Source organism: Chiloscyllium punctatum, chromosome 4, assembly GCF_047496795.1.
Source record: "Chiloscyllium punctatum isolate Juve2018m chromosome 4, sChiPun1.3, whole genome shotgun sequence".
NCBI lineage: Eukaryota > Metazoa > Chordata > Chondrichthyes > Orectolobiformes > Hemiscylliidae > Chiloscyllium > Chiloscyllium punctatum.
This window is the reverse complement of record NC_092742.1, coordinates 54,387,353-54,414,029: the sequence shown is the minus strand read 5'-3', so window position 1 is coordinate 54,414,029 and position 26,677 is coordinate 54,387,353. Positions and strand designations below refer to the sequence as shown.

The 26,677-nt window shown below is 39.0% G+C and overlaps 1 protein-coding gene across 1 annotated transcript; it reads left to right on the top strand.

Moving 5' to 3' along the window:
* Positions 1–3,820: 3,820 nt before the first annotated feature.
* Positions 3,821–26,421, top strand: cnih1 (cornichon family member 1). Its single transcript, XM_072568748.1, has 5 exons — positions 3,821–3,939; positions 4,546–4,614; positions 14,700–14,812; positions 22,182–22,325; positions 25,976–26,421. Exons 1-5 carry the CDS (start codon positions 3,859–3,861, stop codon positions 26,001–26,003), a joined length of 435 nt encoding a protein of 144 aa, XP_072424849.1. The 5' UTR covers positions 3,821–3,858; the 3' UTR covers positions 26,004–26,421.
* Positions 26,422–26,677: the final 256 nt, after the last annotated feature.

Below are 26,677 nucleotides of genomic sequence, written 5' to 3'. Positions count from 1 at the left end.
AGCAGGCTCGAGGGGGGTCCATGACCTATTCTTGTTCCTCGTTCAAACATCGATGCTAGGTGATCTGTCAAGTTTCATTCCTTTTCTTAGTCTTCATAACAATTTGGTACAGTGAATTTGATTGCTAGACCATTTCAGAAGATATTTAAGAGTTAGTTTTATTTGTGTGGGTCTGGAATCACATTTAAGCCAAGTGAGGATGGCAGATTTCTTTCCCTAAAGTGATTCGTCCATTCAAGCAAATCAACTACTCAACTAATGCCAGTGTCAGTAATTGAATTCAAATGTCACCATCTGCTGTGTTTGAACTCTGAACCCATGTCCCCACAGGATTAACCTGGGCCTTTGGATTCCTACTTTAGTGACATTACCAGTATGCTAGACTAGTGTTCTTTTGTAGATTGTCATTTCTTTACAAATCAGAGATTTCGGAGAGGAACAGATTGATGTAAGTGTTTAGATTTTTGTACTTTAGATGTTTCCACTCCCACTCACCCATCATTCTAACCCACGAGTAGAACACACTTAGGAAATCTGGAAGCAGATATGGGGACATTGCAGTACGTGTATGAGAAACTGAAGAAAGCAGAATCAGGCAGAAAATGTTAGTTATACTGCCAGCAAAGTGTACCATATTTCGGGGAATATCTGAGGCCGCTTCTGCCACCTAGGTGGAAGTAAAAGATCCTTAAGGATTATTTCAAAGAAGTTCAGGGGAGTTGTTTCCAGTGACCACAGGAGCTGAATTCCGGTGTAAAGTATGTGTGATTGACCTTGATAACAAGATCACATTTGACTGAGTGTGACATCAAGAAACTTTAGCAAAGTTGGAGACAATGGGAATCAGGAAGAAAACTCTCCACTGGTTGGAATCATATCTGAAACATAGGAAGATTGTTGTGGCAGTTGAAGATCAGTCATATTAGCTCCAGGATATCTCCACAGGCATTTCTCAAGGGTTGTGTCCTTGATCCCATCATCTTCAGCTGCTTGATAAATGACATTCCCTCCATCATAAGATCAGAAATCAGGACATTCACTGATGACTGCACAATGTTCAATACCATTAGCAATTCCTCAGATACTGAATGCAACAAGATCTGCTTGGGCTGAAAAAGGGCAAGTGATATTTATGCAACACAAATGCCAGGTAATGACCATTTCCAACAAGACAAAATCTAACCATTGCTCATAGAATACAGGGAGACTTAAACATTGGATACAGAACTGGTTCAAAGGTAGAAGACAGAGGGTGATGGTGGAAGGTTGTTTTTCAGATTGGAGACCTGTGACTAATGGAGTGCCACAAAGATCAGTGCTGGGTCCTCTACTTTTTGTCATTTATATAAATGATTTGGATGTGAGCATAAGAGATATAGTTAGTAAATTTGCAGATGACACCAAAATTGGAGGTGTAGTGGACAGTGAAGAAGGTTACCTCAGATTACAGTGGGATCTTGATCAGATGGGTCAATGGGCTGAGCAGTGGCAGATGGAGCTTAATTTAGATAAATGCAAGGTGCTGCATTTTGGGAAAGCAAATCTTAGCGGGACTTATACACTTAATGGCAAGGTTCAAGGGAGTGTTGCTGAACAAAGGGACCTTGGAGTGCAAGTTCATAGCTCCTTGAATGTAGAGTCGCAGTTAGATAGAATAGTGAAGAAGGTGTTTGGTATGCTTTCCTTTATTGGTCAGAGTATTGAGTACAGGCATTGGAAGGTCATGTTGCGGCTGTCTTCAGGACATTGGTTAGGCCACTTTTGGAATATTGTGTGCAAATCTGGTCTCCTTCCAATTATAAAGATGTTATGAAACTTGAAAGAGTTCAGAAAGGATTTACAAGGATGTTGCTAGGATTGGAGGATTTGAGCTGTACGGAGATGTTGAATAGGCTGGGGCTGTTTTCCCTGGAGCGTCTGAGGCTGAGGGGTGACCTTATAGAGATTTATAAAATTGAGGGACATGGATAGGATAAACAGACAAAGTCTGTTCCTTGGGGTGGGGAGTCCATAACTAGATGTAAACTAGGTTTAGGGTGAGACGGGAAAGATATAAAGATAAGGAGCAACTTCTTCATGCAGAGGGTGGTACGTGTATGGAATGAGCTACCAGAAGAAGTTGTGGAGGCTAATACAATTGCAACGTTTAAAAGGCATCTGGATGGGTATATGAATAGGAAGGGAATGGAGGAATATGGGGTGGATGCTGGCAGATGGGATTAAATTGGGATATCTGTTGGCATGGACGAGTTGGATCGAAGGGTCTGTTTCCATGTTGTACATCTCTATGACTCTAAAGCAGAGCAGAGGTGATATCCTAGGGTCGAAGTTTGTGGTGCTGGAAAAGCATAGCCGGTCAGGCAGCATCCGAGCAACAGGAGAGTCAATGTTCCAAGCATAAACTCTTTATCAGGGTATGAAACCCTTAGGATCAGGTCAATATTAATATCTCAGTCAACATGGTCCACAGGATTATCATAAAGCAGAGCAGGGAAGATATCCCTGGGTCCAGGTCAATGTTAAGAAGAGCAGGGGTGATACCCCTGAGGCCAGTCAATATTAGCATCTGAGTCAACATATCCCACAGGATTACCATAAAGCAGAGCAGGAAAGATATCCCTGGGTCCAGGTCAATGTTAATCTAGCACTTGCAAATAAATCTGTTGGACTATAACCTGACGTTGTGTGATTTTTCACTTTGTCCACCCCAGTCCAACACCAGCACCTCCTCATCAATATTGGGACCTTGGGTTCATGTCACATTATAGGTGACCACCATTGCACTATACACACACACACACACAGATACTCCTACACACAAACACTCTCTCACACACACAGGCACTCCTATACACACATACACACGGACACACATATACACAGATGCGCACACAGACACCCACACATTTTCGTACCCTTACAGACACACACACTCTCACACTCACACATGCACCCCCTCACAGACTTAAGACACTCTGCACTCACTACACACACACACACACTTTCTCACAGTCACAACCCCCAACCCAGACAGACACACACACACAGACAAAGACCCACATGCACACATATGTTTTGTGGGGTGAATTTGTACTTTCAGGGTTACATTGTACTTTGCTCAAAAACTGCATGCATTCATGTAGAACTCTGAGCTCAAAAACTGCATGAATTAATGTAAAACTCTGCAATCTCACTTTTTAGATTAGAATCAATCTAAACATCAGGGCATAGACAGAGAACACAGGGGGCCAGCACCTTCAACATATTGTCTAGCTATCACCATTATTAACAGCTAACCTAAGAATGCAACTTTTTAAAAAAAGGTTTTGTGATTTATAAAGAAAGAAGTGAAACTATTACTGTATTCTAACAGATGAAAGGCTTAACAATCAAATTTTCAATGTATAATGTCAGTTACATCATACTGTAAATTTTTGCTATAAATTCTGTTAGGATTGAGCCCTCCACTATCAGCTGATGAAAGAGCGAATCTCCGAAAGCTAGTGCTTCCAATTAAACCTGTTGGACTATAACCTGGTGTTAATCTTCCAGGAGAAAGTGAGGACTGCAGATGCTGGAGATCAGAGTTGAAAATGTGTTGCTGGAAAAGCGCAGCAGGTCAGGCAGCATCCAAGGAGTAGGAGAATCAGCAAGACCTTGGATGCTGCCTGACCTGCTGCGCTTTTCCAGCAACACATTTTCAGCTATAACCTGGTGTTGTGTGATTTTTGACTTTGTACACCCCAGTCCAACACCAGCATCTCCTCATCAATATTAATCGTGTGGGTGACGTGAGGTGGGGCCTGGCCTTGACGTGCTGACGTTATCGCGCCGGGTGCTTGCCTGGACGGACCCAAGATGGCGTTTACTTTCGCGGCCTTTTGTTACATGTTGGCGCTGCTTCTCACCGCCGCACTCATATTTTTCGCCATTTGGCATGTGAGTAACGAAAATGATATGCGATTTTATATCTGTTTTGAGTTTTAAAAGAGCGTCCAGACTTTTGCTAAGGCGATATCTGCTGACTCGGAGGGGGAGGGGAGAAGCTGATGGCGGTAGATTTGCCGGTTGGCCCTAGTTATTAGGCCTGAGGCCGGCACTGAGGGAGGGTGTCCGGGCAATCCTTCCGTACAAGGAGCCCATTTCTCTCTTTCTCACTAAACCTCTGAAATATCTTCTCAATCCGGTCGTCTTATTGAAAACAATAATCATTTCTAATGCTCTTGCTCTCTTTGAATACATTCAGAGATTTGGGTTGATTGTTGCCAGACTATTCTGTCAATTGTTGTCAACATCCTGATTAATTCCGTACCGCATACTCAAATTTTGCCAAGTGTGAGGGTAGTTATTACAACTTTTTGATGGAAGCAACGTATTTTTTATTTCGCATTTAAAATCCTTAGTAGAAAGAGTGGAACATAATAAAGATTACATTGGATATATATGTTTTAGTTTGATGAATAATCTAGGTCAAACAGTTTGTGCAATTGCAAATGAAGAAATACACAATTAAATTGCGCCCTTATGCGATGTACTGTTTTTCAGATTATAGCATTTGATGAACTGAAGACTGACTACAAGAATCCTATAGACCAATGTAATACACTCAATCCTGTAAGTGAATGAGATTATTTTAAATATTTATGCCTAAATATTTTGCTTTATATCTAGACTTCCAGTTTTCTCTACTTAAGAGGACTTTTTATTTGAGTCTATTGATTCACGCTTGCTCCGCTTTGTACTCTGACTGTTATTAATCTGTAATGATCTTGTCAGCTGTCATACTAACATTCTTTCAATCTGCTTTTGTCATTTTTTCGGCACAAAGACAGTTGTAAAGGTCAAAAAGATTAAAAGAGTCAAATTGGCATTAAAGGTTCGTACTAACTTCTAGTTAAAATGCCTTTTGTTTTAATACCTTTTTCCTGGAGGTCATATGTGAATGTCTTTCAGATCATAATTGACAATATATCGGGTAAAATGAAAACGTGTTCACATTTTCAAAGAAATTGTCTTAATACTGCATTGGAAAGAAAACCCATAGTTTTGGGGTGTTACAATTACATTTTAATTTGTAAACCACACTGTCAGGGCTGATTGTATCATCAAATAATTTAGGATTGGAATCAGAAATCATTTTGAAATTGAAGCATACAGTGTGTGTTAAACTTTTACAAGCTCAACTGTTGTAATTTTTAACAATGTAATAAATCCTTTGGAATGGTTAAAGAATCTGTACTTCAGTTGCTTAAGTTGCTTAACTGAAAGACTATTGTAAATGACCCACCTGGCATCATCAAGCATATAAGCACGTTCTTGTGCACAAAGTGGAACGTTTATTGTTGGTGATCAGTATTCATCTCAATATTGAGATTTTGGTTGGCAATCTTTCAATGAATGAAAAGATACATTGAGAATATATATTAGTTAATTATTGAACAGTCATATGGTCAATTCTAATTATGTATGCTAGCAAAATGGCAACCTTTTAATTGTAGTTTATTGGCTGAAATACTATTCACAAGTCAAAAGAATTGTAGAATAAGGGTCAGTTTGGCAATATTCATTCATCCAGCCATAAAAACATGTCAAGTTCTCCTTTCCTGCTCATAACTGTGACCTGCAGTTGTTTCTTCAAAGAATCCTGAGTGTTTGCCTCCCTGCCTCTATCTGGAGTTTAATTCCATCTGTTGCATGACCTATGTTTGCTTTTTACATGTTGAGTCAGTGTCCTCTGGACCTGTTTAGTTTGAATTTTCCACATGAACCTTCTGTATGCCATATCTTGCGCAACTCTAGAATATTATTCTTGTGCAATCTTTAAAATTTAAAATCTGCAAGTTTTATGATTATTTTAAAACTCAGAATTTTCAATTTGTGTCTGACGTCTCATTCAATTGAGGAAGCGATTTCCTGTGAATAGTCTCTTCACAGGAAGCTTGCTATGCCTTTTTCCAATCAGGCATTTCACACGATAGTGGGCTACTTGGGCAGAGGTCCCACTCAGTGCGAACTGCTAACCAATCAGAGGCCATCTCTCGCATTTGGTAGTCCATAGTGAAGGCCATAGCTACTGCTGGAAGATAACTTAGGACCATGAGGACTGAATACTTTGTGGTAGGAGATTTTCCTCCTGTTACCCCTCCTTTCTCCCTCCTTCCACTCCATCTGGTTCGTTGCTTTGACTCTGGCTGATCAGTATGTGGTTCCAGTCTCATCAACATGTTTGCCTTTTACTTATGCCATGAATTGCCTAAACAACCCAGTGAGTTGTGTCAAGTTGGTACCTTGGGGAACTAGTGACACTTTTTAAAAAATGCATCCTTGCCAGTGAAATCCTTGTCCTAAAAATGAATTAAATCTTCAGTTTCTGTTACCTTGGCAAAAAATGTATAGTGTAAATACATTGTCAGAATTCTAGTTGTTAACTTAGTTTTTTTTCCCAAAGAAAGTGACTTAGCCATTGTTTCACCATTTGAGTAATTTATTCCGTACCTCCTCTGAAACAGTTCATTTATTGTTGTCCATTCAAACTTGCTGTTTCTTTCTTTCACCATGACTAAGAAATAGAAACAGTTGTCCAGGGAATGATCTGGAAAGAGTTTACTGCTCTTCTGGATGTTGTCTTGCAGTTATCTACTGAACCACTACTTGCATCTTTCTGCTTTTTATGTAGGGAGACAGTTATTTGATATGGGTTTGGAATTTTGTATTTCATTGAATTATATTGCAGAGAGATTTGAGCACAGAAGCAGGCTATTGGAGCCCAAATGGTTTTATGCTGATTTTTATGCTGTACACACATTCCCTGCCAGTGTCCTTCATCCCTAGTCCTGTTGACATTTTTCTGTTCTTTTTCCTCATGTTCTGAATGAGTCATACAGCATGGAGACAGACACCTTGGTGCAAGTAGTCCACACTGACCACGTTCCCAAACTAAAATATTCCCACTTGCCTCCTTTTGGCCTATATCTCTCCAAACCTTTCCAATTCATGTACTTATTTAAATGTATTTTAAATATTTTAGGTATACCTGCACTGATCATTTCCTCTGGCAGTTCATTCCACATACAAACTACTGTGTTTAAAAGAAAAAGTAGCTCCTCAAGTCTTTTTTAAAATTTTGTCCTGTCACCTTAAAAATATGTGTCCCCCTATTTTGAACACCCCCATCCTAGGGGACAAAACCCTTGGTATTCACCTTATCTATGCTCCTTATGACTTTATGAACCTCTCTACGGTCACCCCATAACATCCTACGCTGCAGTCCCGGCATATTTTTATAAGTCAAACCCTCCGTCCCTGCAACATCCTGGCAAATCTTTTCTGAACCCTCTCCAGTTTAATAATATCCTTTCTATAGTAGGGTGACTGAACACAGTACTTCAGATGAGGCCTCACCAACATTTTGTACAACCTCAACATGATGTCCTGACTCCTGTACTCAAAAGGTCTGAGCAATGAAGGCATGTGTGCTTAATGCCTTCTTAATGACCTTATCTACCTGTGACACAAATTTTAAAGAATTATGTACATGACCCCATCAATCTCTGTTCTACAACACTACCCAGGGCTCCACCATTAATAATGTAAGTCCAGTCCTTCTTTATTTTACCAAAATGCAATACCTAGTATTTGCCACTCTGCAGCCCATTGACCTAATTAATCAAGATCTCTTTGTAATCTTAGGTAATCCTCTTCACTGTTCACTATACCACCTGCAAAATTACTAACGGTGCTTCCTATTTTCTCATCCAAATAATAATTTATATAAATGACAAACAAAGGTGGACCCAGTACTGGTGGAACACTGCTGGTCACAGACTTCAGTTTGAAAACAAGCCTTCACCACCACTCCTGTCTCCTACTGTCAAACCAGTTTGTTTTGACTTGACAAGCACACCCTGAATCATATGTGATCTAACTTTACTCATTAGTCTACCATGTGGAACTTTGTCATAGGCTTTACTAAAGTCCATATAAACGATGTCTACTGCTTTGCCCTCATCAATCTTTCAGTTACCTCCTCAAAAAATTCAACCAAATTTGTGAGATAAGGTTTCCCTCACACAAAGTGATGTTGACTACCCCTAATCAGTCCTTGCCTGTTCAAATGTATGTAAATCCTATGTTTCAGAATCCCCTCCGACAACCTACTCACCACCGATGTCAGGCTCTCAGATCTATAGTTCCTAGGCTTCTCCTTACGGCCTTTCTTAAATAAAAGTACAACATTAACCACCCTCCAGTCCTCTGACACTTCACCTATGCTTGTAGTTGACACAAATATTTCTGCAATGGCCCACTCAATTTCTTCCCTAACTCCCCACAGGTCTGGGATATACCTGTATGGGTAGTGGAAACCTATTCACCTTTATGCTTTTTAAGACCTCCAGCACTTCCTCTTTTATAATGTGAACTGTTTTCAAAGCATCAATATTTATTTCCCCAACTTCTCCATTTCTTTCTCTACAGTAAAAGCTGACCCAAAATATTCATTTTGTATCGCTCCTATCTCCTGAGGTTCAGCACATAGATAACTTCATTGATCTTTAAGGGACCCTATTCTCTGTCTTGTTGCTCTTTTGCTTTTAAAGTACTTGTAGAATCTTTTTGGATTACCCTTAATCTTATCTGCCAAGGCGATCCCATATCCCTCCTTTGTTCTCCTGACTTCCCTCTTTAGAATTCTTCACACTGTTTATACTCTTAAAGAGAAATTCATTTTATCCCCATTTTCTTTACCTAATATATGATTCTTTTTTTATTGACTAGAACCTCGATATCTTTATTGATCCATTGTTCCCTACTCTTATCAGCCTTACCCTTTATTAACATCAATGTTATGCCTCTGAGCTCTCATTATCAAACTTTTGAAAGCCTCCCACTTTCCACTTGTCTCTTTACCTGTGAACAGTCTATTCCAATCAACTTATAAAAGTTCTTGGCTAATTAAATTTGCTTTACTCCAATTAAGAAATTTAACTTTTATGCTCATCCTTTTCCATAGCTATTTTAAAACTAATAGAATTGTGATCACTAGACCCAAAGTGATCCCCTACTAACACTACAGTCACTTGCACTGCCTTATTACTGAAGAGAAGATTAAGTTTTGCTCCTTTTCTGGTAAGTGCAGTTACATCATGGCAAAGAACATATTTTTGAACACTTTTAACAAATGCTTTTAACACTATGGCAGTTCCAGTCAATGTTTGAAAATTTAAAGTCCCCTACTATTACAACTCCATTATTCTTTCATGTATCTGAGATCGCTCCACATATTTGCTCCTCAATTTTCATTGACTGTCAATCCCATAAGGTGATCATCCCTTTCTTATTTCTGATTTATGCCCATATAGTTTCACTGGATGATCCCTTAGAAATATCCTCTCAAATTACAGGAGTAATGTTTTCCTTAACGAGAAACACCACTGTGCTTCCTCTCTTGCCTCTCCTTCTATTTTTCCTGGTCTGGTAGTATATTGCAGGAGTAGCAAACAAACCTTGTCGTAGCTAGTTATGAAATTGAATTCAATAAATTTGTGAGTCACTGCCAGAAAATAACCAGGAATTAGCTGGTTTTGAGAAGGTTTATAGCTCAGATTGAGGTTCTGAATGTAAGTTTGCTCACTGAGCTGAAATGTTCGTTTTTCAGAGATTTCATGACCATACGAGGTAACATAATCAGTGAGCCTCCGGTGAAGCACTGGTGTTAGTGACCTGCTTTCTATTTGTGTTTAGGTTTCCTTGGGTTGGTGATGTCATGTCTTATGATGATGGCATTTCCGGTTCTTTTGTTCAGAGGGTGGTAATTGGGGTCCAAGTCGGTATGTTTGTTGATCGAATTCCGGTTGGAATGCCATGCTTTTCGGAATTCTCGTGCGTGAATCGGTTTGGCTTATCCCAGGATGAACGTGTTGTCCCAGTTGAAGTGGTGTCCCTCCTTACTAGTGGTGTCTACTAGTAAGGATACAAGTGAGAATGAGTCTTTTTGTGACTAGTTGATGTTCATGTATCCTGGTGGCTAGATTTCTGCCTGTTTGTCCAATGTAGTGTTTGTTACTGTTCTTGCAAGCTATTTTGTAAATGGCATTAGTTTTGCTTGTTGTCTGTATGGGGTCTTTCAAGTTCATTAGCTGTTGTTATAGTGTGTTGGTGGGTTTGTGGGCTACCATGATGCCAAGAGGTCTGAGTAGTCTGGCAGACATTTCAGATGTCTTTGATGTAGGGGGAGAGTGGCTAAAGTTTCTGGATGCGTTTTGTCTGCTTTGGGTTTGTTGCTGAGAAATCGCCAATCCATGTTCATTGGGTACCCACCAACGCAAGGAAACCTAAACACACACATAGAAAGCGGGTCACTAACACCAGTGCTTCACTGATGACGTTACCTAGTATGGTGATGAAACCTTTGAAAATTAACCTTCTAGCTCAGTGAGCAAACCGACATCCACAACCAGGAATCTTTCCAAATTAGAAGTTTTAAAATTCAGTCTGCCCTTTGTAGAGGAGCAATTGCAGTCTCTATCTCTTGTTCCAGACTGTTGATGAATCTTGTCTCACACTGTGTAACAAAGTCATTTGTGTGGGCGGCATGGTAGCATAGTGGTTAGCACTGCTACCTCACAGCGCCAGAGACTCGGGTTCAATTCCCGCCTCAGGCGACTGACTGTGTGGAGCTTGCACATTCTCCCCGTGTCTGCATGGGTTTCCTCCGGGTGCTCCGGTTTTCCCCCATAGTCCAAATATGTGCAGGTTAGGTGAATTGCCCATAGTGTTAGGTGAAGGGGTAAATGTAGGGGAATAGGTCTCGGTGGGTTGCGCTTCGGCGGGTCGATGTGGACTTGTTTGGCCGAAGGGCCTGTTTTCACACTGTAAGTAATCTAAATCTAAATTCTAAATAATATGGATGAGTAGCAAATACCACCTTGTCAAAGTTCTTCATTCACTCGTGGACATTGCTGGCTTGACAGCATTTATTATCAGTTCCTAGTTGCCCTTGAGAAGATGATGGTGTGCTGCCTTCTTGAACCACTGCAGTCAATGTGCTGCAGGTAGACCCACAGTGCCCTTAAGTGAGGGAAGTACAGTGTTTGACCTGCTGTCTAAGCATGTTTTATGATTTCTTCAGTGCACCTTGATAGCACATACTGTTACTACTGCGTGTCTGTGGTGGAGGGAGTGGCTGCTCTCTCATGGATGTTGGCAAGCTTCTTGAATGTTGTTGGAGCTGCACCCACCTAGGCAATCAGGAAGTATTTCATCATACTCCTGACTTGTGCCTTGTAAATGGTGGACAGACCTTTGGGATTCAGGAAGTAAGTTACTCACCGCAGTATTTTTAGCCTCAAATCTACTCTTGCAGCCACTGTATTTATAGAATAGAATTCCTACAGTGTGGAAACAGGCCCTACGACCCAACAAGTCCACACTAACCTCTGAAGAGTATCCCACCCAAACCCATTCCCCATTAGTCCACATTTACTTCTGACTAATACACCTAACCTATACATCCCAGAACACTTTAGGTGAATTGGCCATGCTAAATTACCCAACGTGCACAATTTTGCATTGTGGGAGGAAACTGGAGCACCTGGAGGAAACCCACGCAGACACTGAGAGAATGTGCAAACTCCACACAGAGAGTCGCCTGAGGTGGGAATTGAACCCGGGTCCCTGATGCTGTGAGGCAGCAGTGCTAACCACTGAGCCACCGTGCCACCCCATGGTGAGTTAGGATGTCATGTTATGGCTGTATAAGATATTGGTGAGGCAGTATTTGGAGTACTGCATACAGTTATGGTCGCCTAGTTATTGGAAGGATGTTAGTAAACTAATGTGGATGCAAAAAATATCTAGAGGAATGCTACCAAGATCGGAGGGTTGGAGTTATAAGGAGATGCTGGGTAGGCTGGGACTTTTTATCCCTGGAATGTAGGAGGCTGAGGGGTGACCTTATACAAATTTTGTAAAATCATGGGCATAGGTAAGATAAATAGCTAAAGGTTTTTCCCCAGGGTAGAGGAGCCCAAAACTAGAGACCGTAAGTTGAGGTGAGAGGGGCAAAATTGAAGAGGGACCGTTCACACAAGAGCGTGTGTGTGTGTGTGTGTGTGTGTGTGTGTGTGTGTGTATATATATATATATATATATATATATATATATATGGAACGAGTGCCAGAGAAATTGGTACAGGTGGGTATAATTACAACATTTAAAAGACACTTGGACATATACATGGATTGGAAAGGTTTAGAGAGATATGGGCCAAATGCAAGCAAATGTGACTAGTTCAGTTTGGGATACCTGGTTGGCTTGGACGAGTTGGGCTGAAGACCCTGTTTTTGTGCTGTATGACTCTACATAGTGAGTCCAGTTGAATGTTTGATCAATGGAAACCCCCAGGATGTTGTTAATGGGGGACTCAGTGATGGTAACACCATTGAATGTCAATGGACAGTAATGAGGTTGTCTCTTATTGGAGATGTTCGTTGTCTAGCATTTATGTGGCGTAAAATGTTACTTGCTACAATATCCAACATCCCCCAAGAATATATAGGAAGAAACCTGATATATCTGAAACTAAACCACCTGAAATATATCCCAACAGTGTCAATCATTGAATTCTACTTCAAGTACTCCTTCAAGCCACTCATTGTCCAGATTTAGACATATCTTTGTTTCTTCGGTGTTGCTGGGTCAAATTCTGGAATTTCCACCCTGATGTCATTGTGGTATACCTACACAAATGGACTTTAACGTTTCAAGAAGGCAGCTCACCAGTACCATCTCAAGGTCAGCTAAGGCAGTAAATGATGGCTGAGGAAATGATCATCCTGTTAATGAATAAAAGATAGCTTCTAATTTGGTAGAACCTGTACTAGCTGCCAATTTCCATTTTTCTGGTGTAAAGCTGTCTATTAAGACAGGTAACCAAAATTCCATGCTGCTATGCTTTTTCTCAAGCCATATTTTTAAAGAAAAGGATTGTTTGGAAGTAACCATTTCATTCTGAAAAGTTTAACCTATGTTGGCTTACGATCAGAATACCATGACAATCAAAGACTTCTGTGTGATTATTGGTGCATGGCAATAACTTGGAATATGATATGTAATTTTATGCTAAGGCTCTATATTAAGGCTGCCTTGGGGCTGTAGTGGTAATGTCTATGGATTAGTAGAACCCAAAGTTAAACTTCTGATGATATGGATTTGAATCCCACCATGACAGATTATGAAATTTCAATGCAATAAAAGCTTAATGGTGACCGCAGTTGTAAAACTCAACTGGTTTACTATATCCTTTAAAGTCCCAGAGCAAAAATCTTTCTTAAGTTAGTAAACACACCCACATTGGTACTCTAGAGATGACTGAAAAGTGGAATGATTAAAACAGGTGTAGTGGGGATAGAGGATAAAACAAATTGAAGGAAGCTTTGCTCTCAGGCTGATTAGTAGTATCAGACTTTGGAATGTTTGATATTGAAATTAGAGCACAACATAACAAAAATATTCCACATGCTGGAATTGACATCCTTCATGTGAGCATAAAATTCTCCTTGACGTATTTGAATGAGAAGAATGTGTTCTACGTTTAAAAAATATTCTAAATGTTTCACTTCTCTTGCTTTCTCCCCTCTGTCCTGTATTCTTAAAGTGTTGCTGTCAATTTTTTACTTTAAAGAAAATTGAAGCATGTAGCCTTTTTGTTCCTGAGCTACAAATCCTGCCAACTCAATCTTAGAAGCTTGAAGATTGACATGATTTTAGACCCATCAGCTCTTGACACAGGTTTTTTCTTTTGTCAAATTTGAAATGCAATCATGATTGTGCCTGGATGAAACAGTGCTGTAAGGATTAAAGGACTTTAAATGATTGCAGTATTAAAGTCTACATATATTTTAACTATTTTAGAAAATCACATCATAATTTCTAATTTCTTAAACTTGCATGTCACGTGGCTGCTGCATACCTTGCTTTAGTCCAAACTGGTGTTCCTGTTCATGCTTTGTGATATCTATGGAATTTGTATGGGGGTTTTTTTGGAATAGTTCTGCATCATGTGTTGCACCCATTGTTCTGAATGCATCCCTGTCAATAAATGTGCAGCTTGGACAGGATATGTAAATGTTTATTTGAAAGATGGATTTGTTCATTACCCCTAAGATTCCTTGAAGTTTGTTTTTGTCTTTATCAGATGTGAACCAATTTATTTTCCTGTATTGTAAGCAATGCTGGGGAATGACACATTTTGCATGAAAAACGTGGCATGAAATAAAGGCAGTGTAAAGTTCTTTCAATTCTTGTGGTTTTGAGACTACTAATTTGGTGACGATTGGTGCTGAATTATGCTTAGTTTTATGGACTTCCATTCATTAGAAACTTGATTGAGAAAATTAGAAAATTGAGATTATTCAAATATTTACTTGGAACCTTTAGATGCGGAAAAATTCAGTCCATTGCACAGACTGGCTTTGAACTTGAGTCTCCAGATGTAAAACAATGATAGTTTACGGGGCGTCATTACATAGCCCACATATATGGAATTCTTGAGGACTGCTTACTAGATATCTATTGCTTTAATGACTGATTTGTCCTAGAGGAGTTCTAATCATTTTTAAAAATCCAAAGGGTGTTTTCTTTTTGCTTTGGTGAAAAAGCAAATATAATAACACATGCTGACTTTAAGTTTTTTTTTCCAGCTGGTACTTCCTGAGTATCTCATCCATGCCTTCTTCTGTGTCATGTTCCTATGTGCGACAGAGTGGCTTACACTGGGTGTCAATATGCCTTTGCTGGGCTACCATATCTGGAGGTAAGTCACTGATGTCTGCAGTTTTCTACTGAAGGTATTTTAAGCATTTCCTATTGAAAAGATAATTTAAATTATGTTAAATGAGCAACAGTGTTCCTGTAGCTTATTTGTTGTATTTTCCTTTCTGTACTGCATACCTTTACCTGAAGTCTGGCACACAATCTCTCTTATCTATAAGCACATTTACTTCGTAATATAGAATATATATTTTGCTGAGAAGAGAGTGATGTTGCTGAAATGTTTTGCCTTGAATTCATCAGGAGAAATCCAAGAATACTAAGTTTCAAATACCCTCTAATTTATATTGTAAGAGAAGAGATGTCTTGGGAAAAAAAAACAGTGGGGAACTATACACTCCCCAAGCTTAGAGGCAATTCTAGAAAGGTGCAAGGCTTGAGCGTATTTGTTTTATTTGGAGAATGTCTCCCTGTGTATTAGTATGTGGCAGTTCTAGCAAGTGTAAATCAAGTATGGTGCATATTTGACAGACTATCCTAAATTCCCTTCAGTTGAAGGGTCATTAATAAGGAGGCATAATATTAGGATGAAAGAGGTTTAGATGGGATTTAAGAAAAATTGTATTTGCCCCGAGGGTGGTAGGAAACTGGAATGCACTGCCTGGGAGGGCAGTTGAGGGAGGAAACTTTTGAAAAGTACTTGGATGAGGACTTGAAATATAACATAAAAATCTATGGGCTAGGTGCTGGAAAGTGGGCCGAGTGTAGAATTGGGTAGTCTTGTGTCTTGGTGGATCAAAGGGCCCCATCCCATTGTATGACTCTGTGATCCTAAATTGGTGCTTAGTACGGTGAGTAGTGCTCTTGGGATTATTGGGCAACACATGCCAAATCTCAGGATCACTTGTTTTGTTACACTTTTTGTTAGTGTGGGATAGGTGAATATATTCTGTCCTGTGACTCATATAAATAAATGAACATGCTTATTGATTTGATTAGAAAATTGTTGGAAAATGGGACCCATATACATAACATTGTACCAGCAATGAAATTCAGACACTCTTGCTTAAACATATGGTAATCAGAACGTTGTTAGTGGGAAATGCCACTTGTTTGGTGTCAGGCAGATTGATTAACCTGTTGGTCAAATTCCTTGGGATGTTTTACTGTTTCAAGGTAATGCAAAGTAGACTTTTCAGGTTCAAAAGTAGTATTCTTCAGCCCATTTGTGTGAAATGTGACAGTCATCTGATCAGTGTCACCTATGAAATAGCTTTGATATGCTCTATGGTCATTGGCAGTCCCTCATAGACGAGGATCATTCTCTTCCACTCTTAAGAGCAAGTTTGTAGGTGGCTGTAAAGACTGATGTGACTCTTTATCTGTGTCGAGCATTCAAGGTGATCAAATGGCTACAAGATTTCTGATAAGACCAATCTTAGTGTGAAGCACTATACAAATCTATACAGATGTGTATATATTGTGAAGGTAGGCTTGTGGTTGACAGTCATGAAGAACTCATCAGTGGATTTCCCAGTTGGCCTTGTTTCTACAAAAAAATCTATTTTTATGATGGAATGAGCCCTAATAACCTAAATCTCTCTAATTTCTGATACAAAAGATGATTGGTACATGATCTTTGAATCTGGCTAAGGATTTCCTTACATACCATAATGCTGACCACTCATGCCTAAATTCATTTCTGAGTTGAAGCAGTTCATTATGCTCACTTCTCTGTTAATTGAGAAGTCTGCCAATGGGATTTTGACTATCTTTGCATGTTCGGATTCATATTAGCTCAGCATGCTACAAGATTTATCTTATCAGCATTCTTGTAAACAGGGCCCTAGCCATTTGCTTAAGTTACAAAAATAGAATGCAGCAAGATGGAGCAAAGATGGCAAAACCTCCCACTTTTGGACCTGAGAAATCCCAATCTACCTCACATTATTCTGGGAAAGTATCTGAAACATTTGAACAGGGCTAAGAAGTTGTTTCAGTTTGCTGTTTCCATTATGCAGTGATTACTTGAGTGGTATTTCCCACTAAGTGGGTACTGACATCAGTTTAAAAAAAAGTGCTTGGCCTCCCACAATTGAGCTGCCTCATGGATACATTTCAGTGCTGGTACAATGCCAATATATAGATTGTATATCCCAGTATTTGACTGTCCTTTTTTTTTTTGTTCATTCATACGGTGAGTGTCACTGCCTCAGTCAGCATTTATTACCCAATCCTTGTTGCTCCTGAAAAACTAGCTCCTTCAGGACACACTTCAGTATACTGAATAATTCATAAACAATCAAGTTGTTCTGTAGTTACATACATGATGTGTGAAACCATAGATGTCATATGCAGAATCATTTTCACAGCCATGGATTCATAACTATTCAGATTGTAGGGAGGATGGTGTACACCTCGTGAACTTTGTTAATTCCAGTGGTTTGATGGAGTACCTAAAATGATTGATGCACTGTCTTGCTGCATTGTCTTTGGATTTCTGAGTTTTGAGCATTGAAGAGAATAGGCCAGTTTGCTCAACAATGCTGACACTTCTATAAATCTTCTGAAACTTTAAAATGAAACCTATCGTATCTATTTAATTTCCCATGGGAAATTATCCAAATAAATGTTCATGATCCTTCAGAGAATTAAGCAAACTCCAGGATATTTGTTAATTCCTACATTTTAAGTATTTAGTCTTGGTTGGGTGACTGTTTCCAGTGCAAGGTTCACTTAATGCTGTGGTGTACTATTGCTTTTGTTAATGTTGAGTTTTTGCTAAAGATTTTGGAATTATTGAGTAATTGGAATTGAACAATGCAAATAACAGAGTCAGAGTTCAGTGCTTTAAAATAGATATAGTGAATTTGAAATATGTAGTTTTAATTTTTTTATTTTGATTTCTGCATTATGTTGATATTATCTTGCCGACCACTGTAGAGGAAAGATGTAGGGTGCAATGTATGGTGATAAGACCCGAAACGTTAACTGTATTTTTCTCTTGGATACTGATTGCTTTGCTTGTTTGCTTGTTTCAAAGACTCATAACCCGCTGAGAGAAAAAAAGTTATCCTAATGTTAGGTTCCCTTCTTGAGATTCTTACATGCTTGATACAACTGTAATACGCCAACTTCTGTGAATTGCCACGATTTATTTCAGCAAGCTTTTGGAGGATCACTTAACATTCTTCAAGATGCTTGCAGAGTGTGTCAAGCGAGGCTCCCTGGACAAGGTTTCCTCCCCGTCCTCTCTTTATACAGAGTTTTGCACAACCCACTGCCATTCCCCCATAGTCACATGCCACCTAAAAACAATGTAAAGTGATTAGGGTATTTCCAGAAACAGCATGTGATTAGGGTACTCCTTAAACTACAGCATTTACACAGAGTATGATTAGATTGTCACCTCCTGCCTGCAAGACCGAAAAACACCCCCCCCCCCCGCCCCCTGGGACATCCAATTTCTTACATGTCAATAAACAATTAACCCTTTAACATCTCACTTTTCTCGACCCCTTAATTCTAAACTGTATTCCTGGTTCTAGTCTCTCCTATAAAGGCAATATCATTTTAGCAACTACCTTGTGAAGTCCTCTCAGATCTTGTATTTTTCAATAAGATCAGCTCTCCTTGTAAGCTCCAGAGATACATGTCCAGTCTGACTAACCTTTCCTGATAAGGCCCCATTTGAAGTATCAGTTGAGTGAACCTTTTCTGAGTGACTTCTAATGTATTTCATTTTTTTAAAATCGGAAGGCCAAAAATTGTGCACTGTAATCCAGATAAGGCCTCGCATGCAAAACATCCCTCGTTTTGTATTCTATTCTCCATTTAGTAAATGATAACACTGGTTACCTTTCAAGTCATTTGCTGTACCTGCTCACCAACCTTTTGTGACTCATATACTAGGGCATCCAGATTTCCCTTGACCTCAAAGCTCTACAGTTTCTCTCCATTTAAACAATATGTTGCCAATTTGAAATAGTTAATATTTTCTGACATGTTCATACTCTATTGTATACCCATACGTTTAACGATCGTTTTGCAGACTACTTAAGACCTCTTCACAGTTCACTTTTCTACCTTAATGTCATCAACAAATTTAGAAACCATCCATTGTCCCTTTATCCAAGTCATTGACAGAAATGATAAATAGTGAAGCCCCAGCTTTCCAAGTCATATCTGGCCAACTTGGAAGTGACCCTTTTATACCTACTGTTTCCTTAGTGACCAATCCTCTGTCTGTACTAATGTTATTCCCAACACCATGAGCTATGATTTGGTATAGTAACCTTTGTGTCACCTTGTCAAATGCCTTCTGGAAATCTAAGTATACACATTCTTAGATTGGCATTTGTTTCCACTGTTACTTCCTCAAAGAACTCCATTAACTAAGTCAAACATGACTTCTCTTTCATAAAATTGTTTACTTTGCCTGATTACATTGAGATCTTCCAAGTACCTTACCATAACCTCCTCAAAGAAAACATTGGAATCAATCTGACAAATGTGGCCTGTAAATTCCTGTTTTCTGTCTCCTTCCTTTCTTTTAATTAGAGAAATAATTTTCCTCATCTAAAGTTCTTTCAGTTAATGTTTTGCTTGAACTTTGTTTATTTAAAAAATGACAATATATTTGATTTACATTGAGAGTTTCTATTTAATATTGTTTGCTAACCTATATTCTATAGATTGTCTGCTTTTAAGACCCTTTCCTAATGCTTCTGCACCCATATTCATTTCCCCTGGCCTTGTCTCATCCTCTTGTCCCTGCCCTCAGTCCCTCTATATCCAGCTAAACCACGACCAGACCTCTGTCCTCGTCTGTAAAGTCTGTGATGTCTGTTTCTGTCCTGGTTACCCATCTGGGCTTGCACTAAAGTCCTAGCGGTAGAAGTTTTGCAATACAAGTATATGTAGTTCTGCCTGCATCATCAGCTGGTTGTGTACTTCGGAGCAGTGCTTCCAGTTAAACCTGTTGGATTATAACCTGATGCTGTGGGATTTTTAACTCTGCCTGCATCAGCATTGTCTGCCACTAGATGGCGTGTGTTGAACTAAAGCTTTACCTGTGTACTTTTCATATAGAGTCATAGAGATGTACAGCACGGAAACAGACACTTCAGTTCAACTCCTCCATGCCGACCAGATGTCCTAAACTAATCTAGTCCCATTTGCCAGCACTTGGCCCATATCCCTCTAAACCCTTCCTAATCATATAACCATCCAAATGTGGCTCAGTGGTTAGCACTGCTGCCTCACAGCACCAAGGTCCCAGGTTCGATTCCAGCCTTGGGTGACTGTGTGGAGTTCACACATTCTCCCCGTGTCTGCTTGGGTTTCCTCTGGGTGCTCCGGTTTTCTCCCACAATCCAAAGATGTGCAGGTCAGGTGAATTGGCCATGCTAAATTGTCCATAGTGTTAGGTCCACTAGTCAGAGGCAGGTGGGTTACTCTTCAGAGGGTCGGTGTGGACTTGTTGGGCCGAAGGGCCTGTTTCCACACTGTAGGGAATCTAATCTACTGAGAAGTAAAAAGGGCTCTTTAAAACTGAATAATAGAATAAAAGTAGCCCTTTAAATGTTGTAATTGACCAGCCTCCCCAAATACCTCGAGCAGCTCACCTAATGTATTCACAGTGCTTATATATTGTGTTACTTTAAAATGAAATAAATTTTAAATGCTTTTTTATTAATTAATGTACACCATTTCAATTTAATGATTTGAAGTTTTCTGCTCCGAAGTCCTGAAGTGCCAAACTGTATATATTTTATTTTAGATTTAGTGATTTATTTTACAAGTTGTATTTTACAAGCTAGGAATATGATACTGCACACAGGTTACAGTATTTCAACCTGTATGTTGCTTTTTGTTTGCAAAAAATATTTGTAAGGACCTAACTCTGGCCATGGCCTAGTGGTATTATTGTGAAACTATTAATTCAGATACTAATATTCTGGTGACCAGGATTTGAATCCTGCCATGGAAGTGAATTTGACTTCAATTTTTAAAATAAGTCTGGAATTAACAATCATCTGATGACCATGAAATTAATGATGATTGTTGGCTCTCAAATGTCCTTCAGGGAAGGAAATCTGCCATCCTCACCTGGTCTGGCCTACATGTGGTTGACTCTTAACTGTCCTCTGAAATAGCCTAGCATGCCACTCAGTTGTATTAATCAGTATGAAGCGTCAACTAAGAAATGACACTGGACAGACTATTGAACGTCAGCTTAGACACTGGAAATGACTGCAGCAAAAACAATCCTGTTGACCCTGCTGAGTCCTCTTCACTAACACCTGGGGGCTTGACCCAAAACTAGGAGTGCTGTCTCACAAACTAGTCAAGCAGCAGCGTGACATTGTGTATAAGGTATCATTCCTTGAATATGGCTCTGTCTCAGACACCACCACCATCGTCCCTGGATATGTCCTGTCCCACCAGCAGGACAGACCCAGCAGAGGTGGTGGCACAGTGGTATGTAATTGGGAGGGAATCGTCCTGGGAGTCATCAACATTAACTCTGGACCTTGTGAAGTCTCATGTTTTCAGGTTAAACATGGGCAAAGAAATCTCCAACTGTTTACCATGTATCCATCCTCCCTTGGCTAATGAATCAACACTCTTCTACGTTGATCAACACTTGGAGGAAGCACTGAGGGTGCAAACTGTATTTTGGGTGGGGGATTTTAATCTCCAAGACAAAAGTGGCTTGGCAGTAACACCAATTGATCAATTCAGGTCCTAAAGGACAATGTTGCAGACCAGGTCCAGCAGCTTTTATTTCTGACAATACTTTCAATATCATCTCATTTTCTTCCACTTTTTAAGTACCTGTAGAAACTCTTACTGTCTGTTTTTAAATTTATGTCTCTCTGCCTTAGCTTTTTTTTTATATTCTGTCCAACCTCTGACTTGATTTTTGCAGAATTATATACTTTTTCTTTCAATGGGATACTATCTTTAGTTCCCTTAAATAGTAACTTACTGTATTATTTTTGGGATCAACTGTTCTTTAGAAATGTGCGATCTGAGACATTGTCTATAAATGGATACTATTATTTGATTAAGTTCAAAAAAGTAGAGAATTCCAATATTGTCTTTGCAGCACTGTAGCTTTGTACCAGTTTGCATTACCAAAGCCAAATTATATCCAAAACATTTTTCTAATTTTATTTAGCTTTTCAATCAAGGTACTATAAACCATTAAATTAACTTGTCCAATGACATGACCTGAATTTGATACATTGTCCATCAAGCTAATTTTATGGGTCTGCCTTATTTGGTATCAAGTATTATATGAATGATCTGGAAACAGTCTGTACTCCATTTTTGGCTTGCTTATTTGTTGATCACTACATTTGATAACAGAAATTGACTCTTTTTCACGTTTCATTTATTTGCAGGTACATGACTAGACCTATAATGAGCGTTCCAGGTCTCTACGACCCTACTACTATTATGAATGCAGATATACTAGCATATTGTCAGAAGGAAGGGTGGTGCAAACTAGCATTTTACCTGTTGTCTTTTTTTTACTATCTATATGGGTAAGTTGGTATAGAAATTAATTGTTTTAGAAATATTTTTCTCAGCTTTACCACTGAGATTTATCTGCCATTAAGTTTTTAGAATGACCTTTTTGAAGTATAAAACTTAAGGTGTTGGGTTTCATGTTCTCAGAGTGGGATATTTTTTCAATTAAGAAACTTGGATTAAAAAATAAAACTGATGCTGCAGGTTGAAGGCTGTAGATGATGGGATAAAATAAGAAGCAATAATTGCAATATGTCTGTGGAAGGTGGAAGAGAAAGCAGAGGAGTTGCTTCATTTGAAAATCTTAGGAAATGAAGAACTGCTGTAGGAGACAATATATATGGTTATTCAGTCTTAAGGTTGAATCTGCAGAGGAGACTAAAAGGATATAGGAAGCCAAGCTAGGAATTAAGAGTCAACTAGGTGAGAAGGTTTAGGGGTAAGTAGTATTGACAAAATAAAGACAAAAATGTTTGTATTGAAGAGGAGGAGGTTGGGAACATAAGAAAGTGAAAATAATCTTCTATCCAGTACAGAAGAGTCAATAGGTGACAGAAGACACTCTCTTTTTTTAATCTCTTGGGATGTGGTGACATGTAGAATACTGACCCAGCAGTGCTAAAATAATGACAATATATGTCCATGTCAGGGTCATGTATGACTTGAAGGTGTTGGTGTTTGTCCAACATTGTGCTCGTTTCTGGCAATAGACATCACGGGGGAATGCTGTCCTATTGAAGTAACCTTGATGAGTTGCTGTAAATGATGTGTATGCTGCCACGGTGCGTGTATAGTAGATTTTGTGTCTTGTGCTTTCTTGTGCCTATCTAATGCAGATATAACGAACAAAGAAGAACAAAGAAAATTTACAGCCCAGGAACAGGCTCTTCGGCCCTCCAAGCCTGAGCCGATCCAAATGTACTGTCTAAATCTGTTGGTCAATTCCTAAGCATTTGTATCCCTCTGCTCCCCACCTACATATGCATCTGTCCAAATGCATCTTAAATGACTCTACCGTGCCTGCCTCTACCATCTCTGCTGGCAACGCGTTCCAAACGCCCACTACCCTCTGTGAGAAGTACTTGCTGCGTGTATCCCCCTTAAACTTTCCACCTTTCACCTTGAAAGCATGACCTCTCGTTATTGAATCCTTCACCCTGGGAAAAAGCTTGTCTCTATCCACCTTGTCTATACCCTTCATGATTTTGTAAACCTCAATCAAGTTTCCCCCCTCAATCTCCTTTTTTCTAGTGAAAATAAACCTAACCTACTCAATCTCTCTTCATACCAGGCAACATCCTCGTAAACCTTCTCTGCACCCTCTCCAAGGCATCCACATCCTTTTGGTAATGTGGCGACCAGAACTGTACACAGTATTCTAAATGTGGCCAAACCAATGTCTTGTACAAATGTCATGTGTTATTAAGAAATAATCTATGAGAAGTATGCACATTCTGTGGCTAACTAAGTACTTGAAGAATAAAATCAAAAGGAAGTAAAATGTTTACTGCAAAGATTAGGTGAAACAGAAGTTTGGGGACATTTTAGAAACCAGAAGAGGCTGATTAAGAAAATGGAAGAGGAGAATTAAGTTGGAAAATGAGCACAAGATAGCAAGAAATAATAAAACAGAGATTGAGCTTCTTCAAGTACATATGGAGGAAGAGAATTTCTGAAGAAAAAGATTAGATTACTTACAGTGTGGAAACAGGTCCTTCGGCCCAACAAATCCACACCAACCCTCTGAAGAGCAACCCACCCAGACCCATTCCCCTATATTTACCCCTTCACACAACACTATGGCCAATTCACCTAACCTGCACATTTTTTTGGGACTGTGGGAGGAAACCAGAGCACCCGGAGGAAACCCACGCAAGCACGGGGAGAATGTGCAACCTCCACACAGACAGCTGCCTGAGGCGGGAATTGAACCCAGGTCTCTGGCACTGTGAGGCAGCAGTGCTAACCACTGAGCCACCGTGCCACCCTAAAGTTTCTTTCCCCAAAGGCTATTCATGAACTAGCTGGGGTTTTTACTGATGATCGACAACAATGTCACGCTCATCCTTAGACTCTCTAACTCCAGACTTTTAAAAAAATTGAATTGCCATATTTGAGAAAGAAGGGGGTGTGATAGAATGCAATAATCTGTTGGCATTTGTAATTGGGAAAGTGTGAGAAACTATTACAAAGAAAATAACAGCAGGATATTTAGCAAATTAGAATACCATCAGAGTCAGTGTAGTTTTCTGAGAGGGAAGTTTGATTATTTATTATAGTTCTTTGAGGATGTAAGAAGCAGAGTTAATAACAGCAGTGATTGTATTCCGATTCTAAAAGGCATTCAGTAAAGTTCTATATAAAATGTTACAACATAATTTAAACCCTTATGAATGTTTAAACATTAGGATGGATAGAAAATTGGCCAATAAGAAACAGTTGGGATAAATGGATCATTTCCATTTGGCAAGCTATAACAAATGGGATGCTAAAGGGATCAGTGCTGTATCAATCTTACATTGTGTTAATAACTTGGATAAGTGCTCTGATTAGCCAAATCTGCTGACAATACAAAAGTAGTTAAGAAAGTAAAGAGGATATAGATATCTTGAAAGGAATATGAATGGGTTAAGTGAATGGGCAGAATATTGGCAAATGGAATACAATGTGGAAAAATGATTTTTCCCTTTTGCTCGGAAGAAGAGAAAAGTAGAACTTTACTTAAATGGGAAGACACTAAGGACCCTGTAATACAGAGATAGCTGGATGCCATTGTACAGAAATCACATGAAATTAGCATGCAGGAACAGAAAGTAATTAGGGAGGATGTGAAATGTTGGCATTTATTGCAGGAGGATGAAGTATGTCAAAAAAGTCTTGTTACAACTATACAAAGCATTACTGAGACCACACCTGGAGTGCTGTGCCCTGATTTGGTCTTCATATTTGAGGTGGAATATATTTTCACTTGAGGCGTTTTAGAAATTACTCATTTGACGATCTCCGAGATGAATGGATGATCTTATGAAGCAAAGTTGAATCTATGATCCGAGTTTAGGAGAATGAGAAGTTATTCTGAGGGTGCTTGATCAGCAAAATGCTAAAGAGGCTGTTATCTCTTATTTGAATGTTTAGTACTTAAGAGCTCAGTTTCAAGGCAATGTGGAGGAATTTCTACTGAGGTTGTTAATCTTTGGAATTCAGTACCACGGAGAAAGGTGGAAGGTGCATCATTGAACTGAATTAAATAGATTTTTAAAATTATTGACCAGGATTTAAAAGTTATAGGTGCACCTGACAGGAAAGTAGGTCACTTGAATGACAAAGCACACTGAAATGGTTGAATGACCTGCTCCTAATCCTGGTGTTCTTATTTATAACTTCAAACAGAGTAAGGGTAATAACCCTTTAGGTGAAGGATTAGAGGCGTCCCTTAATGTGTAGCAGCAAATATTCAAGAGGTAGGAAGGATGGGCATGGAATGCATGATTGAAAGGACAGTTTGAAGACAATAGAGGGATACCATTCATACTGGAGTCCAGAGATCAATGTGTGTTAAATCTGACTACAGCAGTTGATTTGGTTACTTTGAAGTCAATTCTGTGATCTTATTTAATGTTGACAAGTTTACTATATTAGGTGTTTTCACAATTTTGTTTTGCAGAATGATCTATGTGTTGGTGAGTTCTTAAATAACATTTGAGAGATCCAGTGAAATTGTTTACTCCCTGCAAGAAACAGAAGGATAATGGTTTTTCAAGAACTTGGGGCCCATCAACAGAACATGTAGTTCACCAAATATGAATGGCTTTGTATGTATATAGATTAAATGTTTTTCCCTACGTTTCATGGACATTTTGCCCCCAGGGTTTTTTAGTTTTCTGCCTGTAGAAAAAATTATTTCTGCAGTTTGCCTTGATCCAAAACTCAAGAATTAAGTTTGTACTTTATGTATGAAATCATTAATCTCAGATTATGTTTTAAAATGTAACATTGAATCACACTCCTATTTGCTATTTACAGGTATATTTAAACAATTATGTAACTTGGCTCAAATATCTTGTGTCCAGTTAAAAATAAAAGACCAGAGAAATCTGGATATAGTTTGAACCCCTAAAACTCAATGGATATTATTTACATTTTTAGTAAAATGAACATTTTATAGTTTCTTTTGGATTGTGCACACAGAATTTAAGTTTAACGCACAGAAAAATTATGGAAATAACCTATGATAGTCAGTCTTTACAGAGTACACAGATTAAAGTTCTTTTTACACAAATGGGTCCCGTTCCCATGCAAAATAACACTTATTTAAAAATGTTTTAGCTCTAGTAATGGTGCCAAAGTACTCAATGTTGATTTGACT

Coding starts and splice junctions, on each gene's coding strand:
- cnih1 (XM_072568748.1), top strand. CDS start 3,859: ATGGCGTTTACTTTCGCGGCCTTTTGTTACATGTTGGCGCTGCTTCTC. Junction 14,813..22,181: donor CTGGGCTACCATATCTGGAG/GTAAGTCACTGA, acceptor ATTTATTTGCAG/GTACATGACTAGACCTATAA. Junction 22,326..25,975: donor TTTTTTTACTATCTATATGG/GTAAGTTGGTAT, acceptor TTTGTTTTGCAG/AATGATCTATGTGTTGGTGA.